The 21203-nt window shown below is 42.5% G+C and overlaps 1 protein-coding gene across 1 annotated transcript in view; it reads left to right on the top strand.

Moving 5' to 3' along the window:
* LOC139449622 (fibrillin-1-like) overlaps positions 1-21203 on the top strand; it is a 109480-nt gene that overhangs the window by 70756 nt on the left and 17521 nt on the right. Inside the window, exons 13-23 of the mRNA XM_071231098.1 lie at positions 181-303; positions 2485-2610; positions 2762-2881; positions 4818-4940; positions 7248-7373; positions 8823-8948; positions 9551-9706; positions 12058-12180; positions 16069-16191; positions 16975-17097; positions 20088-20216. Of these exons, the coding sequence (XP_071087199.1) occupies positions 181-303; positions 2485-2610; positions 2762-2881; positions 4818-4940; positions 7248-7373; positions 8823-8948; positions 9551-9706; positions 12058-12180; positions 16069-16191; positions 16975-17097; positions 20088-20216 (1398 nt within the window). The remainder of the gene's footprint in view (positions 1-180; positions 304-2484; positions 2611-2761; positions 2882-4817; positions 4941-7247; positions 7374-8822; positions 8949-9550; positions 9707-12057; positions 12181-16068; positions 16192-16974; positions 17098-20087; positions 20217-21203) is intronic.

The raw sequence follows: 21203 nt of genomic DNA on the forward strand, positions 1-21203 counted from the left end.
AAAAAATTAGGAGAGTTATGAAAATATGATACATCAAATGGATAGGGTTGGGAGCAGATAAATATGATACATTCCTAGGACCAATCTCACTGCTCTTCCTATAAATGAGATGACCCTTATGTGGTATTCCGAGAGGCAGCTGGTAGAAACTGTTTCACTGTAACCCATGCTGTGTTGCAGATCGTGATGAGTGTTCTCTGGGGGAGATCTACTGTGAGTATGGCTGTATCAATCAGCCAGGCAGCGCCCAGTGCGACTGCCCGCCGGGATACACATCAGAAGCAGACAAAGTCAACTGTGTTGGTATGTGCTCGATTCAGGAGATATGTACACCAGGGCTTTAGTTTTTCACAGATCTGCCCTAAGTTTCATAAATGTGGAAAAAGTTGAAGATTTAAGATTTGTTAAGTCATTTCTTATTCCTGTTGAGTCAAATAACCAAAAATAATATTGTCTCTCAGGCCTAAATCCATCTCAGCCCATCTCCGAGAACTACCCATCTCCGAGAACTACCCATCTCTGAGAAATACCCATCTCTAAGTACTACCCATCTCTAAGTACTGTCTATCTCTGAGTACTACCCATCTCTAAGTACTACCCATCTCTAAGTACTGTCTATCTCTGAGTACTACCCATCTCTAAGTACTGTCTATCTCTGAATACTGTCTATCTCTAAGTACTGTCTATCTCTGAGTACTACCCATCTCTAAGTACTGTCTATCTCTGAGTACTACCCATCTCTAAGTACTGTCTATCTCTGAGTACTGTCTATCTCTAAGTACTGTCTATCTCTGAGTACTACCCATCTCTAAGTACTGTCTATCTCTGAGTACTACCCATCTCTAAGTACTGTCTATCTCTGAGTACTACCCATCTCTAAGTACTACCCATCTCTAAGTACTACCCATCTCTAGGTACTGTCTATCTCTGAGTACTACCCATCTCCGAGAAGTACCCATCTCCGAGTACTGCCCATCTCTGAGTACACATGCTGGATTTGAAAACTCCAGCTGACCAATCAGTATTGTCCAAAGTCATGATAGAATATCATATACAGTCAAACACCATTGTGTCAAAGTTTGATGTGTCAAACTTTGTCTCAAAGTAAAAGCTTTTATCTTGCATGTTCCTTCTTTATTTATCATTTTCAGCTGTGTCAAACCTCGGGAAACTCGAAGTATTTACGTAGGTCCCTTCAACTTCAACACATCGGTGTTTGACTGTGTACTACTCACAATAAGTTAAAGAAGACCAACTTTTTCATATGGCTATTGTTAATCTGTCATGGCCACAAAAAATTTACTATAGTCATATGAAAAAAAGAGATGTTCTTAAACTTCTTCTGATTAGTATATATATATTGTGGACCCGTGAAGATCCGGGGTAGAATAGGTCTTCAGCAACCCATGCTTGCCGTAAAAGGCGACTATGCTTGTCGTAAAAGGCGACTAAGGGGATCGGGTTGTCAGGCTCGCTGACTTGGTTGATGCATGTCATCGATCCCAATTGCGTGTGTAGCCGGGTGGTGGTACTAACTCTGAATGAGTTATAGCCACATAAGTACCACCCACTTATAACCCCCTGTAGCTAGTATTCATTATATACATATATACATTTTCATCTATCACTTCATTCAGTGTTCATTATATGTTGTCCTTGTCTGTAGTTGAATGTCAGCCAACTAACATCAACCTTGATACCCTTTTGCAGCCTCTGTAATTTCTCCAGCTGGACTTCCCCCAAACTATTTTCAGATATGTCCACCACTTCATGTGATTGTGATGCATCTTGACTTCCTTTAATACCTGTCAGATGCTACCTTTCTTCTGATTGGCCCTTTGTCCACTTCTTTAAACTTCCTTTCTCACCTGCCCTCCTCATGCATTCTGCATGAACTCTTTATGGAGGGAGGGCTCTTCTTTCCAGGTGAGAAACATTTCAATATTCTTATCTCTTTCCATCCTGCTTTGGAAACAAATATTTTCATAGAAAGGGTATCACAGCTTTTCATTAAAGTAAAATATATTTAATTGCATTATTATTTAATTTGTCTAAATATTTGCCAGTTCACACATTTTGTGTTACATTAATTAAGCACATGGTCTTCAACCATGTGCTTGAACCATTTGCTACCCCACTTATCCATATAAATTAATCTTTTTCCTTTTTGGCTTAAGTTAAATTATAACAATTCTGCATGAACTCTTTATGGAGGGAGGACTCTTCTTTACAGCTTCCCTCCCACCATCTGCTACACAGAAATAAATATCATCATCATCCAAGAACTGCCTCATGTTTTGACTAGCAGTCCAGTGGCTGGACAACAAAATACCACGTTCGGCTACACGTGGATTGATGTTCATGATGTAAATCACTGGATTGTCTGGTCCAGATTCGATTATTTACAGACCGCCGTCATATAGCTGGAATATTGCTGAGTGCAGCATTAAACAACAAACCAAAACATATATATTGTGCCTGTAGATATTGATGAATGTGCGGTGAACCAAGGTGGCTGCAACCACATCTGCATCAACACCGACAGCTCCTACAACTGCGAATGTGATGGAGATGGCTACATCATGATGGAGGACCAGCACACTTGTCAAGGTAAGACTAGCTACAGGTGTGACGAAAGAGGCTGTATCAGTTTGTCAAGGTACATCTTAAGTCATACATGAAATTGAAGTGTTTTGAGACAACTTTTTACCATTAGTTGACCAGAACTATTGGCGCCTACAGCTTGCCTGGCATGTTCCAGACATCAACGAGTGTGAGGACCCCCGGTACTGCTCCCATGGGTGCGAGAACGTTGAGGGAAGTGTTGTGTGTCTGTGTCCTCAAGGCTACCAGCTTGACCTTGACCTCAGGACGTGTGTAGGTAAGCGGTGACAGACACAGTAAAGGTACCTCCGCATAATACAAATATTATAATGACAAAACCCCATAGGGACAGACTAGTTTTATGTTTTGTTTTATTCATTCAATGAAATAGAAAAATGGTGATTTTAGGTTCAATTTCTATATGAATAAAGATCAAACAATATTACATGCAAAAAGATGTTAAAAATAAGAATACTTTTAATCAAACACAGCATTTAACCTTTACTGAAGTATATTTTGGGTACCCCCACAAGAAGAAGTTGATAGCTATTTCCCCATTGTAAACAATCTGATAATCACAATGTCATGCCCAAAACATGACAAAATATTTGCAGTTTACTACCACTACCACTACCACTACCAATACTTACTACCGACCCATGAAGATACGGGTTGGAATAAGTCTTCAGCAACCCATGCTTGTCGTAAAAGGCGACTATGCTTGACGTAAGAGGCGACTAAGGGGATCGGGTGGTCAGGCTCGCTGACTTGGTTGATGCATGTCATCGTATCCCAACTGCGTGGATCGATGCTCCTGATGTCAATCATGGATTGTCTTGTCCAGACTTGATTATTTACAGACCGCTGTCACATAGCTGGAATATTGTGGCGTTAAACAACAAACAAACGAACAAACAAACAAACAAAACTACTAACTACCACTACCACTACCACTACCACTACCACTACCACTGCTGCTACTACAACTACTACTACTCTAATTTCATTATCAGCTCCCTGGGGAGTATGCAACCCAAGCTGCTTCAGGAGGTGCTAGTTTAACAGTGAGATACACACCACACCATAAACACCATCTCCCATCCAATCCTTCATTGCTGGGTGAACAGGGGCATGCTTCAAGCTCTTTCCAAATGAGACACAACATGTGTTACATGTGTTTCCGTGTTGGGAAGGCTCTTAGCTCGAGAAACTCTCAGGGAGTCCAGCTGCCAAATATGGTAACCCATCCAACTGATGTCATAGCGTAACTTTGCCTGTGGTGTGTGCACTGTCCACAGACCACAGGCCACCACAGCTGAACATGACAAAACTAATTATAAATAAACAAGTCGGGGTTTTTCATATGAGATATCAACATTACGTACAGCCTCTTGAAGGATATTGATGTAATGTACAAGCTTTAAAAATATTTACACAAATTTGATTAATGATGACTCATTGAATGGAACCCGACCTCGAAAATGCCGGAAAAGTTCATTTTACGAACAGGTGGGTTAAGTTTGTAATATTCTCACAATCCTCATGTCGATCATCTATACTCTTTCTCCTAATACCAATTGTCATATCTCTCCCACTTTTGGATGCGATCGTTCGTCAATCGTGTTTTTTTGTCCAGCCCAGCTACATCTATGGGGAACAACTCACTGGACACTTCCCTCTGAAAAGTAACGTCGTTCAATATATGACGTCATCAGGTTGAGAGCGCATGTTTGAATCTCCAGAAACGACGTCATGTTAGAACAATGTTTTATTGTAATATAAACCAAGCTTCGTTCTTCATTGTTTTTTGCGATTTATCGCGTAGCTATCTTACATTCAGTAATAAATGTGTTACCATATTTGACGTAATAAGCGCCCCTCTCTAATAAGCGCCCAAGGCGACATTTGCTAATATATTGGTTAGTGAAAATCCCAATTAGCACCCTTCGTGTGTTATATGCACCCTTAATTACGGGAAATTAAATTCTGGAAAAATATATCTGGCGTGTCTAATACGCACACTTTTCTTTTGTATCATTTCAGGCTGTCAGCCTAAACCACAAATTTACGATCTATCAACGCTTTCAACAAAATTATATTCTAATAAGAACCCTCTCTATCTAATTTTGAGAGCACCCTTGGTGCTTATTACGTCGAATACAGTAATGTGTTTATAGCTTTTGTCATGACTTTATCATCTTTTTGTGTGTCAGATTTTGATGAATGCTCAGCCTTTGATCCGCCGTGTGACCAGATCTGCATCAACTCACTCGCATCCTTTGAGTGTGGATGCCGGTATGGATATAAACTGTCCTGGAACAAGACCTCCTGCATAGGTGAGTTGGAAAATGTCATGCTTGTTCAGGGGCAGCTACCGTAGATCATGAAATTCGGGTAAGGATGAAATAAATGAGAAAAATGAAGGTCTCTCGTAAATAAAGTGACACATTTTTTTTGACAGATTGGAGTATATTGTCATGTCAGGTTCACTGCGCGTGGCAGAAACAATGAGGTGAGGTGAAATGGCGACGTACATGTACGTGTGTGTGTTTGTGTGGCTGCACATACTAGTTGGGACTGATGCCGATTTATAGTGCTAGCTCACTGAGATTGGCGCAGTTTAACATGAATACCCCACTCAGACACAGTATACTGACTCCGAGCTGACCAGTCCTTTTAGCCCCTTAATGCCGAGCGCCAGACAGGGTAACAACAAGAACCATCTTTAAATGTCTTTTGGTATGACGCGGCCGGGGATCGAACCCCGGACCTTCCGCTCTCTGGTCGGACGCTCTACCACTAGACCACGGGGGCGGTCGGCAGAAACAATGACATGCGTAACAAACTCCAATATGTTATCACTGCTAAAAGGAATGCAAACCACGGAAACATATAGAGACGTATGTACGGTAAGAAGAGATGTTACCAATGTGTACCAGTTAATGACAAAGCTAACAATCAGTCAAGTGTTACCACAGTGTCTTTATTCTTATCAGGATATGTTGCACCTGATTTCCAAACTATACATGCTTATCTTGCACAAGACAAATAGTGAATCTCGAATCGTGGATCTGTGACATCACATGTGATGCGTTCATGAGCGTCCGTTCACACATCATACCATTATGTTTGTTTGCGATAAGAACCAATCTAAAATCTCTAGAATATGAGTAAGTCTTCACATATTAACCAACATGTATGGGTAATTTCGTTTCTTTTGGAAGTGAGTATATAGGCTGAGGGCAAGATGTAGTGTTTCTCACAAAATACCATATCAAGTGTGGTCAGTTTGTTGACACAAATTGCATATGAATGGTATATTCAAGTTGTGTACGAATTAGATTAAGTTAAGAATTTGTATAGCACATTTTCCAATTAACAACTGCTCAAATGCGCTAAGACCATGATTGATCTAGTCAAAGGCTTTCTAGAAGAAACAGGTTTTCAGTGTCTTATTTAAGTTTGTAAGTTTTTCTGTTTCTCGGATTTCTTGTAACGGATTGTTCCATAGCAACGGGCCAGCATGTTGAAATGACCTACCGCCATGTGTTTTGCTGTGTGACTTTGGCACAACCTGTAGATGTTGATCTTTTGATCTGAGAGAACGTGCAGGCAACTTTGTTCTATTATATGGTCTCTGGTTCTTGGCAGTCGTATAATTAGAAGCAAAACATAACAGCAGTCATTGGGAATACACAGCAGGAAACATATTACGGTGGGGCAATTCATTCATATCATGATTTACAGTATTAAGGATACAGATAAACTAGCAACATGTCTTCTGATAGGAAAACACTTTTCTTAGTTTTATTGGATTTAAGATTCCTGTATATTCCTCATTCTAGAAAATTGTGACTCTTCCTACCACTCTCAATTGTCTGGATTAAAAAAATAAATCTGGATCAACCTAACATTGACACTGAGTAATATCTCAATAAATAAATTGTTTCTATTATGTGACCCTCTTGCACAATACAAAATGTTATATTTAAAGGTGAGGTGAGGTGAAATTGGGTTTAGCATCGCGTCCAAGATTATTGCACTTATATAGCGACGTGCATGCACGTGTATGTATGTGTGTAGCTGCTTGTTATAGTCTGGACTGATGCCGATTTATAGTGCTAGCACACTGAGATACCATGCCGCAGTTTAACATGAATACCCCACTCAGACACAGTATACTGACTCCGAGCCGACCAGTCCTTGTTTTAGCCTCTTAATGCCGAGCGCCAGACAGGGTAACAACAAGTACAATCTTTTAACGTCTTTTGGTATGACGCGGCCGGGGATTGAACCCCGGACCTTCCACTCTCCGAGCGGACGCTCTACCACAAGACCACGGAGGCGGTCCGTTATATTTAAATTCTATGTTCACATCACTATCAGTGAATTAAGAGGCCACCTGCAGTTTTAACTCTATAGCAGAATGACTCATTCATAAATAAAAGAGTACATTTTTTTTTTATTTTCATTTTTATTTCAACGGACCTTGTGCGGAAAAAAGCCAGAATAAATCTGTGAAACATAAAATTAACAAAGTGTGGCCTCAGTGTTGGGGAGGCAGGGTCTGGACTAACATGGTTTCGCTTCATCCGACATTACAGAGTAAAACTCTGTCAATGCCTCCCTGGCTTCTGTTGCAGATGTGAATGAGTGTATGGAGGGGGAGAGTGTCTGTCAGGAGGGCTGCATCAACACTATCGGATCCTTCAAGTGCGTGTGTAACACCCAGGGGTACGTCTCCGCGGATGATGGAGCTGCCTGCGTCGGTACGTACTTGCATGTCACTAGACTTTAAGACTCTACTGTTCCAAATATTCACAGATGTCGAATAAAATTATAATTTTGTGCCAGTAGATCTTTTTTCTTTTTCTTCCATTCAATAATTTTAGGTCAAAAACAAATATGTAATTTACCCTGTGGGGATTCCAGGTTAGAGTTGGTCCCCAGCAACCTGTGCTGGTTGTTAGAGGCGACTTCATTGATCCAGAGGTCATCCTTTGTGATTTTATTGTGGATTGCATGTCATCGCATCCCTGCGGCATGGGGCTTTGCTCATTATATCAATCACTGGTTTGTCTGGTTGAGATTTGGTTGTTCACTGGCCACACAGTCGTTGAGCTGAATATTGCCAAACAAACAAACAATCAAACAAGGGTAAACAAATGTAAGTAATGAAATATGTTTCAATACAGGTCATCATTGGAAGGGAAGTAACTCTTCTACTGTTTATTCAAATGGACACTTCTACATTTCTGAACATTTGTTAGTTTAGTACTACGGTTATGGAAATAAAATCTGTAAAACATTTTTTGAAAAGGAATCAGCTGTTGCATGTCCTCTATGAAATTCTTCAAATTCCATGGTAGATTTTAGTAGCTTGTGTTTCCATTAAGAAAAAGATAAATTTGTTTTTGGAAAAAGAAACTTTTTCCGATGTTTCCAATTCAGAATCCATTTTCATTAAATATGTCATATATTTTTGTGTGTCTGAAGTGGACCTTCAAACCAAATTTGAGGATCTTATTGGGCCATAAAATATATGTTTACTGCAGTATGAGATAGGGCTGGGACGAGTCCAAATTTACTACCCGGGTACCCACCTCCCTATTACCCGACCCTACCCGGGTACCCACTGTATGTATCAGGAGATGTCTCAAAATGTTCGATTGGAAACATTTTTAGCATAGTTCTGGCATAACGTATGTAGATACATGTATTAAACAATCTGGTCATTCATACACTGAAGTTGGCTTAAGTTATATCTTTATTCAACCATATGAAAAATCAGAAGTCGTGCAGATGGGTGCATAGTCAGGAAGAAATGAGAACATTAGTGACTTGTAGTGTAACCATAGAGTTCTAGATAATTTTTGTCGTTATACAATATATCATGTGACTAACCCGGGGTCCGGGTAGTACTGTGGGTACCCCGGTCCTACTCAGTACCCACCCGACCCGGGTACCCAAGTTACCCATCCCAGCCCTAGTATGATCGGTTTTGTTTTGTTTGTTTGTTGTTTAACGCCTCACTCAGCAATATTCCAGCTATATGACGACGGTCTGTAAATAATCGAGTCTGGACCAGACGATCCAGTGATTGACATCACGAGCATCGATCCACGCAATTGGGATCGATGACATGCATCAACCAAGTCAGCGAGCCTGTTGTATGAGAATACTGCTATGCTGGTCCACATTATCTCGACTTGTTCCAGATGTTAACGAATGCAGCCTAAACACGACCAAAAGCCTGTGTCAGCAAGAATGTATAAATCTGCCCGGCACCTATCGATGTGGCTGTCATGCTGGTTACCGGAAGGCTGGGGCGACCAAGTGCGCTGGTGAGTACTTCGTTATGTTGGCCACCTTGGCTCACCCCACATAGACCTGGAGTAGAATGTGTCCCCAGCACCCCAGGCTATGAAACCAGTGTGGACAAATACAATAAACTTGCATGCAAGTCACTCTATAAGTACAATAATCTTGAACATGACATTGAACCCCATCACCTATCACTTCAAGGTTGGGTAGGGTGCTGACCATGTTGCTGTAACCATGGTGTTTGATGTAACCATGGTGTTTGATGTAACCATGGTGTTAAGTGTAACCATGGTGTTTGTTGCTGTAACCATGGTGTTTGATGTAACCATGGTGTTTGGTGTAACCATGGTGTTTGGTGTAACCATGGTGTTTGTTGCTGTAACCATGGTGTTTGATGTCACCATTGTGTTTAGTGTAACCATGGTGTTTGTTGCTGTAACCATGGTGTTTGATGTAACCATGGTGCTTTTTGCTGTAACCATGGTGTTTGATGCTGTAACCATGGTGTTTGATGCTGTAAGCATGGTGTTTGATGCTGTAATCATGATGTTTGTTGCTGTAACCATGGTGTTTGATGCTGTAACCATGGTGTTTGATGCTGTAACCATGGTGTTTGATGCAGCATGCCTCAGGGGATACTACCGAGACAGGACAGACAAGGGCTGTCAGCGTTGCCCCCCTCGCTCTTCCACCAAGAGCGGCGCTAGCACCTCCATCGCCAGTTGTCTGTGCCGCACCGGCTACGTGGGAGACCCCAGCAACAACATCCCCTGCACAGGTACACTTACCCACAATGCTCCTTGTTTATTGCCTGGACGTTTGCTATGCAGTTTATTGCAACATGTAGGACTACATTGTGATACGTATTGCAACATATGAGATAACTGGACGATAGGTCGCAACAAACAACAAAGAATGAGCTGTTTATTTCATGGTAAGTTATTTTTTCTGTCATGACTTGATTTAGAATGGCGATTCGAACATGTGCGCACAATTTGATGATGTCAAAGTTGGTCGAAGTTGGACGAAGCTATTTTTGAAAGGGTAGAGAGTTGTTCCCCTTAGATGTAGCTGTGCAATGCAGATAAACGCAATGGCTGAACGATTGCACCAACATGTGGGCAGGTTATGGCAATCTGTAATGGGAGAAAAGGTACAAGCAATGGCCGTCCATTTGTGTTTGTGAGAATATTCAGGAAATATCAAACTTAAGCAACCTGTTCATAAAATGGATATTGTCACAATTGGATTGTATTCAAGGAATCATCATTATGTAAATATGGGTAAATCTTTTTAAAGCTTGTTAAATTTTATTAACATCCTTAAAGAGGCTGGACATAATATAGATATCTCATGTAAGAACTAAACGATGATGGGAGTTGTTTGTCGTACAATAAAACACTGCCGGGAGAATAAACCAATTGGGGCTGCACCCCTCTTTGTTTATTCTCCCTGCAGTGTTTTATTGTATGATAAACAACTACCTCTCGATGTTATCCCCCGCCCCAACAAAGTTGGAAGGGGATATTGAAATGGGTTCCGTCCGTGGGTCTGTGTGTGCATGTGTGCCATAACGGTTTGGGACCATAACGTGTTAAAATGGGCGGGGGGATATAGATGACTTCGTCGACTATACGCTTGTTTACTTTTGGTATTGCCATTTACATATTTATTACTTATGTAACTTGAAGACAAGTATGAGCTATTGTTGGCAGTGATGATGTGCAGTCATTAACAAGTCTTTGGGTAGCTGTTACTGGCGACAATAACTGTATTGGTGGAAGTATACTTATGGAAACGAATAAGGGAACAATAAAAAATATAGCGAAATAAGTTTTACTGTCAGTGCATTTGAACTAGCGCGCATACAAATTCAACACCTCAGAATCAAATGTAGAGATGTGTTTGTGTGCTTTGTTTCCAACGTGTGGTAGACAAGGCTGGGAACCCATGATAGCATATCATGTTACTGTGTCTAAAACTGAGTGTTCCCTTATTTATTTCCCTCAGTATATTTTTGGGTGGAGCAGGCACACTGCGTTGTTCGTCTTAACAGCATCAACATACTGCTGTGGTTTCTTCCACTTTCGAAACAACTGTCCTTTTTTTTTCAAAAGATTAGTGCCACACGTTTTCCCCTTTTTAAATAAACAATGGTGGTGGAGAAGCTTGACCGGTGTTTGTAACCACAGAACACTTAACCAGGGAAGTACAAGGGTTGATAAGAGAGTTTGAGTCTCACATGGAAGGAATTGCAAATCTTCAGTTGGGGACATTACATGATGTAATAGAGTTAAATCTACAAGGTTGTAGACCTGCGAAGATCCTGGGAAGAAGAGGTCTTCAGCTACCCATGCTTGCTGTAAAAGGCGACTATGCTTGTTGTAAAAGGCAACTAACATTTCGGGTGATTTGCCTCGCTGACTTGGTTCACCCCGTGGGAACGCGGAGTAGAATGAGTCCCCAGCACCCCCGGCTCTCTGGTCATACCAAAAGGACCCGTGAAGATCTGTGTAGAGAATCGGTCTTCAGCAACCAATTCTTGACTAAGAGGTGACTATGCTTGCAGTAAGAGGTGAATAACTGTATCAGATGGTCATGCTCGCTGACTCGGTTGATACATGTCATCGTAACCTGATTGCTTAGATTGATGCTCATGATGTCAATCACTGGATTGTCTGGTCCAGACTCGATTATTTACAGACTGCCGTCATATAGCTGGAATATTGCTGAGTGCGGCATTTAACAACAAACAAACAAACACAAGGTTGTATGTTTAGGTTGCTAGCATCAGAATGACTGTTGTAATTGTTACTTTACAATCTTTCATGTTCCAATCCTTTGTGGTGGAAAATTTACAACAGCTGAAGTTGGTTTTAGTGAGTGAGTGAGGATAGTGTTACGCCACTTTTAGCAAAATTACAGCAATATCACGGCGGGGGACACGAGAAATGGGCTTCACACATTGTACCCACATCAGGAATTGAACCCAGGTCTTCAGCGTGAAGACTGAACGCTTTAACCACTAGGCTACCTGACCTCCCCAGGTTTTAGTGAACAAGTGTTGCTATGATGTTCATCTTCATGGAGAGCTACAATGCAGTGCTCAGCTGGAATGATGTTTTTCAGACTTTGACGAGTGTAGCAGCAACACCCTTGGATGTAGTCACATTTGTATGAACACTGATGGAAGTGCCTACTGTACATGTCCAGGGGGCTACAGGCTGACTCCAGACAGGAAGACTTGTCAGGGTAAGTGAGGGAGTGAAGACTTGTCAGGGTGAGTGAGGGAGTGAGGGAGTGAAGACTTGTCAGGGTAAGTGAGGGAGTGAGTGAAGACTTGTCAGGGTGAGTGAGGGAGTGAGTGAAGACTTTTCAGGGTATGTCAGTAGAGAGTGAGTGAGTGAGTGAGTGAAGACTTGTCAGGTTATGTCAGTAGAGAGTGAGTGAGTGAGTGAAGACTTGTCAGGTTATGTCAGTAGAGACTGAGGGGGTGAGTGAAGACTTGTCAGGGTATGTCAGTAGAGTGAGTGAGTGAGTGAGCGAAGATTTGTCAGGGTATGTCAGTAGAGAGTGAGGGGTGAGTGAAGACCTGTCAGGGTATGTCAGTAGAGAGTGAGTGAGTGAGTGAAGACTTGTCAGGGTATGTCAGTAGAGTGAGTGAGTGAGTGTGTGAAGACTTGTCAGGGTATGTCAGTAGAGAGTGAGGGGTGAGTGAAGACTTGTCAGGGTATGTCAGTAGAGAGTGAGGGGTGAGTGAGTGAGTGAAGACCTGTCAGGGTATGTCAGTAGAGAGTGAGGGGGTGAGTGAAGACTTGTCAGGGTATGTCAGTAGAGAGTGAGTGAGTGAAGACTTGTCAGGTTATGTCAGTAGAGAGTGAGTGAGTGAAGACTTGTCAGGTTATGTCAGTAGAGAGTGAGGGGGTGAGTGAAGACCTGTCAAGGTATGTCAGTAGAGAGTGAGTGAGTGAGTGAAGACTTGTCAGGGTATGTCAGTAGAGAGTGAGGGGTGAGTGAGTGAGTGAAGACCTGTCAGGGTATGTCAGTAGAGAGTGAGGGGGTGAGTGAAGACTTGTCAGGGTATGTCAGTAGAGAGTGAGTGAGTGAAGACTTGTCAGGTTATGTCAGTAGAGAGTGAGTGAGTGAAGACTTGTCAGGTTATGTCAGTAGAGAGTGAGGGGGTGAGTGAAGACCTGTCAAGGTATGTCAGTAGCGAGTGAGTGAGTGAGTGAAGACTTGTCAGGTTATGTCAGTAGAGAGTGAGGGGGTGAGTGAAGACCTGTCAAGGTATGTCAGTAGAGAGTGAGTGAGTGAGTGAGTGAAGACTTGTCAGGGTATGTCAGTAGAGAGTGAGTGAGTGAGTGAAGACTTGTCAGGTTATGTCAGTAGAGAGTGAGGGGGTGAGTGAAGACCTGTCAAGGTATGTCAGTAGCGAGTGAGTGAGTGAGTGAAGACTTGTCAGGGTACGTCAGTAGAGAGTGAGTGAGTGAGTGAAGACCTGTCAAGGTATGTCAGTAGAGAGTGAGTGAGTGAGTGAAGACCTGTCAAGGTATGTCAGTAGAGAGTGAGGGGGTGAGTGAAGACCTGTCAAGGTATGTCAGTAGAGAGTGAGTGAGTGAGTGAAGACTTGTCAGGTTATGTCAGTAGAGAGTGAGTGAGTGAGTGAAGACTTGTCAGGGTATGTCAGTAGAGAGTGAATGAGTGTGTGAATAAGCGAGTATTTTAGACCAAAAATGAATCTGATTGTTGATGTTTACCACTTCTATAAAACTTACAAGCATGGAGGTGAGTTGCTGACAGATCAATTATCATAATCAGGACACGTCTAGAATTCAAACTCCTGGCATGACAAAGGGAGATAACTCTGCATAACCAGTTGTGACATCTTGTGAAATATTTCATTTCATTAAATGTATATTCTTATGTTGATGATTTTCCAGACAAGTATGGCAAAAAGCAAGAGGTCTTAATGGGACTAATGAGTTATGGAGTTGACAAGAGGTCTATTTTAAAAATAAATATTATTTTGATCATACAGGTATTATTCTAGACTGAGCCATGATGAATTTGCTAGTATAAGAAATTAACACACAATTGATTATAATAACTGTAATAACTTGATGAGTTTACGGTACTGTATTCTGCCTGCAGATGTTGATGAGTGTGTACAGTGCTGTATTCTGACTGCAGATGTTGATGAGTGTGTACGGTGCTGTATTCTGACTGCAGATGTTAATGAGTGTGTACGGTGCTGTATTCTGACTGCAGATGTTGATGGGTGTGTACGATGCTGTATTCTGACTGCAGATGTTGATGAGTGTGTAGGGTGCTGTATTCTGACTGCAGATGTTGATGGGTGTGTACGGTGCTGTATTCTGACTGCAGATGTTGATGAGTGTGTACAGTGCTGTATTCTGACTGCAGATGTTGATGAGTCTGTATAGTGCTGTATTCTGACTGCAGATGTTGATGAGTGTGTACGGTGCTGTATTCTGACTGCAGATGTTGATGAGTCTGTACAGTGCTGTATTCTGACTGCAGATGTTGAATAGAGTATACAGTGCTGTATTCTGACTGCAGATGTTGATGAGTGTGTACGGTGCTGTATTCTGACTGCAGATGTTGAATAGAGTATACAGTGCTGTATTCTGACTGCAGATGTTGATGAGTGTGTAGGGTGCTGTATTCTGACTGCAGATGTTGATGAGTGTGTACAGTGCTGTATTCTGACTGCAGATGTTGATGAGTGTGTACGGTGCTATATTCTGACTGCAGATGTTGATGAGTGTGTATGGTGCTGTATTCTGACTGCAGATGTTGATGAGTGTGTACGGTGCTGTATTCTGACTGCAGATGTTGATGAGTGTGTACAGTGCTGTATTCTGACTGCAGATGTTGATGAGTGTGTACGGTGCTGTATTCTGACTGCAGATGTTGATGAGTGTGTACGGTGCTGTATTCTGACTGCAGATGTTGATGAGTGTGTACAGTGCTGTATTCTGACTGCAGATGTTGAATAGAGTATACAGTGCTGTATTCTGACTGCAGATGTTGATGAGTGTGTAGGGTGCTGTATTCTGACTGCAGATGTTGATGAGTGTGTACAGTGCTGTATTCTGACTGCAGATGTTGATGAGTGTGTACGGTGCTATATTCTGACTGCAGATGTTGATGAGTGTGTATGGTGCTGTATTCTGACTGCAGATGTTGATGAGTGTGTACGGTGCTGTATTCTGACTGCAGATGTTGATGAGTGTGTACAGTGCTGTATTCTGACTGCAGATGTTGATGAGTGTGTACGGTGCTGTATTCTGACTGCAGATGTTGATGAGTGTGTACGGTGCTGTATTCTGACTGCAGATGTTGATGAGTGTGTACAGTGCTGTATTCTGACTGCAGATGTTGATGAGTCTGTACAGTGCTATATTCTGACTGCAGATGTTGATGAGTGTGTACGGTGCTGTATTCTGACTGCAGATGTTGATGAGTGTGTACAGTGCTGTATTCTGACTGCAGATGTTGATGAGTGTGTATAGTGCTGTATTCTGACTGCATATGTTGATGAGTGTGTACAGTGCTGTATTCTGACTGCAGATGTTGATGAGTCTGTACAGTGCTATATTCTGACTGCAGATGTTGATGAGTGTGTACAGTGCTGTATTCTGACTGCAGATGTTGAATAGAGTATACAGTGCTGTATTCTGACTGCAGATGTTGATGAGTGTGTACAGTGCTGTGTTCTGACTGCAGATGTTGATGAGTGTGTACAGTGCTGTATTCTGACTGCAGATGTTGATGAGTGTGTACAGTGCTGTATTCTGACTGCAGATGTTGATGAGTGTGTACAGTGCTGTATTCTGACTGCAGATGTTGTTGAGTGTGTACGGTGCTGTGTTCTGACTGCAGATGTTGATGAGTGTGTACAGTGCTGTATTCTGACTGCAGATGTTGATGAGTCTGTACAGTGCTGTATTCTGACTGAAGATGTTGATGAGTGTGTACAGTGCTGTATTCTGACTGCAGATGTTGATGAGTGTGTACAGTGCTGTATTCTGACTGCAGATGTTGATGAGTGTGTACAGTGTTGTATTCTGACTGCAGATGTTGATGAGTGTGTACAGTGCTGTATTCTGACTGCAGATGTTGATGAGTGTGCCACCTCAAGCAATGTCTGTGACCAGAACTGTGTCAACACTATCGGCAGCTACCAGTGCGGGTGTGACCTCCGATACTTCACCACCTCCAATGACAGGACATGTATCGGTGAGATTCAGGTTTATGTATTTATCTGACATTCACCAGTATTACATCATGTTGGTGGGATTCCCATTTATGTATTTATATTCTTCACCGTTAAGAGTGAGTTAGCTGGGTTTTACACCACTTTTAGCAATATTCCAGCAATATCACGCCGGGGCACACCAGAAATAGGCCTCACACTTTGTCCTCATGTGGGGAATCGAACCCGTGCCTTTGGCATAACGAGCAAACGCTTTAACCACCTCTCCAGGGGCATGGGGGGCCCAGTCGTCTAAGGCGCTGCGATTCGCTGTGCAGAGTTGTGTCCCTTGGGCACACCAGAAACCTATGATTGTGGGTTCGAATCCCGGTTTGTCCCGATTATGTTTCTAGGTTTGTCAGCACCATACCCGTGCTCGTGGGTTTCACCGAAAGGTAAACATCAGAGACCTGCATCACTTCGGGCTTTCCTCCCACATTATGCTGACACGCCGTGATATAACTGGAATATTGTTAAAAGCGACATTAAACCCAACACACTCACTCACATTAACCACCTCTCCACTGATATGGTTTGTATGAAGCAGAAATGACTAGTGATTAGTTATGATTCCATGGGAATGTGGTATAAGAATATGTCCCCAGCAGCCTTTCCTTGTCACATGAGACTAACATAATTTTGAAGATTTCTTTTATGATCCAGTTTCTTGCAAAAAGTGCCAATCCTAGTTACGAAAGATGTTGATGTTGATGCCACATATATTATCCAATACATAGGTTTATCTGAACCAATGATAAATGTTGCAGACATCAACGAATGTGATGACAACAACTACGGCTGTGCGCACCAGTGCGTCAACACCAACGGCGGGGCTCACTGCACATGCCCTGCGGGTTATGTCATCATCGAGGGAGGCAAGGAATGCACTGGTAGGACTCACACACAAGTCCACACTTTTTTTTGTGGGAAAGATAATTGTAGCCCTAAAATTCAGTGCAGTAGGTCGAAAAAATAAAAAAATGAAAAATAAAATTTCAATTTCAAATACCGAATTCCACATGATAAGCACCCCGCTCTAATAAACACCGACATCGATATTTGCTAATATATTGGTTGGTGAACAATCCAATTTAGCACTCCATCTGATTGATCAATGTACACAAGACTTATTTATTCGCATATAATACGCACTCATGTGTTATATGCATTCTTAATTATGGGCAATTAAATTCTGGAAAAATGTATCTGTCACATTTCAGTGTGTCAGCAGAAACCACGAAATTTATCTTTCAACTCTCTTTTCCACCAAAATAATATTCTAATAAGAGCCCCCTATTTCTAATTTTGATAGTGCCCTGGGTGCTTATGACGTCGAATACGGTATATGTTTTACCTGATGCTACAGACTGCTGCAGCTTCCCTACCTTTATAAACAGACAGTACTGTAACGGTGAGACAGTTGAAACAGACAAAAGCCTGTGCCCTGATCCACCTTGGCTCATATCCATCATATTCTTCTCTGTCTGCCTGCACGAGAGTCGTGCTTATGATGTACATGTTTATGTTTTGGTCATCTATGCAGATAAACGTAGACATTTGTTTACTTTTTTTGCCGAATGTTGTGAAATGTATAACAGACTGAGGAAGTTGGGGAAAGACCCCCATCAATGTTGTCTGACCACTCTGACTACACCCGCAAGCGCTATTGCCTGAAGTCGCCTGACAGTCTCCAGAACACCCCCTTGACAACTGGCCAAGGTAGCAAGTGCCAAGACGAGTCGCCTGACCAGCATCACACCTCCTCCACCTCCAGCACCATGGCGCCTTGTACCATTGGGACCTGAGATGTGCCATGCTTTTCCTGAGACCAGCAACAGAATAAGACCTTGACACTAGTCAAGCGACCCCTCAGTGATGCCCTGAGATCGCTGCCACTCAGATGATGAATGGGTCTTCATCCCTGGCTATGTTGAACTGTCACCAGATCGGCAACTGACCCCAGTGGGCATGCCAACCTGGCTTGTTGACCATCTACCCTGCACTTCGCCAGGACAAGGCACCTCCATGCAGGTGGAGCATAAGGTCACTGACTCCACAGACATTCTCCTGCCCCGCGACCAGTTGGTCTTTTGCTGAACCTCCTGTTAAGTCATCCATCCAACTGCTCCTCTTACAGAAGGAGCATCACCCATATATTTTAGGGACTTCGCTGACACCTCTCCATCTGTGGACGAGGATGTGCGCTTGCTAGTGGAGACTTCAAAGCTGAGTTTGTTTATCCCAGTGTCAGACCCTCAACTACCCTGCTTGGACTCTGCTCTCCACCACTCCCTCTACCCGTTGTCAACAGAGGCCTCTGCCAACCCGGCTATCCAGGACTGCCTGGACAAGAATCCTTCAAACACCAAACTGCAGCTCCTCTGTCCAGGATTGGCAGCAGTGCCAGTTGATACACCTGTCCAGCTACTTCCAGTACTGCCATGGCTCCATCACGATAGTCTACTGTTCTGCTTTGCTTGACCAATCTTAATGGGACCCATCATTTCAGACACAACTGATGCCCCAGATCCTTCACATCACCAAGGACACCAAGAGTTGGGAGGCAAATCAGTGGCAGTTTTGTCTCCTCAAGTATATGGAGAAACTCCTTTTATCAGCACTCTCCCAGCACCGTCCCCTTGCTGGTTCCACCATTGCAACTTACCTTGCGGCCCTCAACTCCATCTTGATGTAAGCCCAAGGAACCAGGCTTGCCTCTGTGCCAGAACTCTTCGCCATCATCTGGGGTTTCATGCTGGAATTTCAGCACACCAGCTTGCGACCTCAACGTTGTTCAATGGGATCTCCATCAAGCACCCTATGAACCACTTGAGTCTGCCTCCTTCGAGGACCTCACCATCAAAACCTGCTTCCTCCTGGCCCTGCCAGAGTATCTATCCAGTCTGACAACTGGATGGAACCTTGCCTGACACTGTTGCGGTGTCTCCTCAGTGTGACTGGCGCTTATCACACTAAGCCCTCCTTACATGTCAGTCAAATAAAGCACTTTGTAGCATCAGGTAAGGTAAGCCATTAATGCAATGCTTTTATGTTCTCGTGATGCTACACCTTTAACCCCACCCGGACTTCATCCGCCTCCTCCGCCTCCTCCGCCTTACCGTTCTGGCACCACTGTCTAAACTGTGCCTGCTGCCATACAGTGAAGAAAATGAGGTGATACGGGCCAAGGTGGATAACTCCAGGGTATCAGGCACGGGCTATAGTCTGTTTCAACTGTCTCTCTGTTCCAGTACTGTCTGTGTGTTAAGGTAGAGAAGCTAATGCACTGTGTAGCTAAATATAAAAACATTCCATTTATTCCAAAATACTCATTTTATATTTCCTCAAAATGTTAAGTAGGGAGTTGCGGCAGGAGGAATATTGAAAGAAACAACAAAATATCTCTTTGTTGGACTGGCTGTTTAATGCAGTAATATATTCTTGAATGTACACCTTCCAAAATCTACTGATTCCTCTCCTTCCAAACTGTTTGCATGCATATTGTTTTACAATTTACTTTTGCCTCGCCAAAAATTGGAAGTGGGATATAGGAATGGGTGATGTCAGTCTGTCACAGTTCGTTTCCGGAGCAGAACTAAAAAAACATGAGAGATAACTTAACCAAACTTGGCACATAGATAGGTCTAGTGGTGAACTGTTGCCTTTTGCATTTTTCTAGTTTCTATGGCAACGACTTCAACTATTCGGTAGTGCTCCTTCCCGGAACAGATCTTGAAAGTTTTATAATATTCCTTGCCTTGCACAAAACCGTAAATGTCATACTGGCAGGGATTATTCATGCTTGTTTCTTGTTGGTGGAATAAAAAATTGTCAGAATGAAGCTCAATGGAAGATTTATGAGCTGATGTGTTTTCTGCAGATTTGGACGAGTGTGCCACGGACAATGGCGGCTGTGATGATGTGTGCATCAACACCATCGGCTCCTTCAACTGTGAATGTCGAAAAGCTGGATTTGAACAATATCACTACAACACAAAGAAATGTGTTGGTAAGTATCGACTAAAGCAGGTCACATTCTCCTCTAGTTCTACACCACTTTTATCAATATTCTGCCCTCCACAGCAGGGGAGACACACATTATACGCACATAGGCCAAGAGCATTAGATATAACCTTCGCCCAAACATTAAATATATATCGTAATCATTGCACATTGGTGACCAATTATTTTTGGAAAGATCATAAAAGAGATTTCTTTTGATATATTGCATGATATCATGAATATAAATCACACATTGCTTCATTTTCAAGAGTAATGGCCATCTTGGAAATGGCGGCCATATTGAAAATGCCACCAGGGGGACCTTGGGAAACTTTGTGCCAGGGACATCAATACGACTTTCTGAAGGTCCCAGAAAAATTGAACTTTCTTTTATATTTTCCAGGTTATTTTTTGTCTAATGCTCTTGGCGTACACATAGGGAATCAAACACAGTCCTTCAGTGTGAAGAGTTAACGCTTTAACCCCTGTGTTACCCCACCACCCCTTTGCAACCCAAAAGAGACAAGTCTGCAGTGGCAAACAAGCTCAGGGTCATATGGGAGCAGTGTTGTTCATGTTGGCACAGTCAAATTCCAAGGAGCACCTAAACTTCTCCATGAGTACCCTGTGACACTGTTGAAATGTAATACATTCTTAGCTCTGGGTTTTTTTGTTAATGAAAAAGTAATTTTCAGGGCTATACATTCACTTCCGTGAAGTGTTACATTGTTCCTTGTGTGAATGTGTATGTCAAGATACTCATAGTTCTGTGTAATGTTTCAGATGTCAACGAGTGTACCCGAGATTCACTTTGTCAAGATCCTCATAGTTCTGTGTAATGTTTCAGATGTGAACAAGTGTATCCAAGATTCACCTTGTCAAGATACTGATAGATCTGTGTAATGTTTCAGATGTGATCGAGTGTAGCAAAGATTCACCGAGTCAAGATACTGATAGTTCTGTGTAATGTTTCTGATGTGATCGAGTGTAGCAA

The sequence above is a fragment of the Haliotis cracherodii genome, unplaced genomic scaffold (assembly GCF_022045235.1).
Source record: "Haliotis cracherodii isolate W230 unplaced genomic scaffold, xgHalCrac1.p SCAF_8, whole genome shotgun sequence".
NCBI lineage: Eukaryota > Metazoa > Mollusca > Gastropoda > Lepetellida > Haliotidae > Haliotis > Haliotis cracherodii.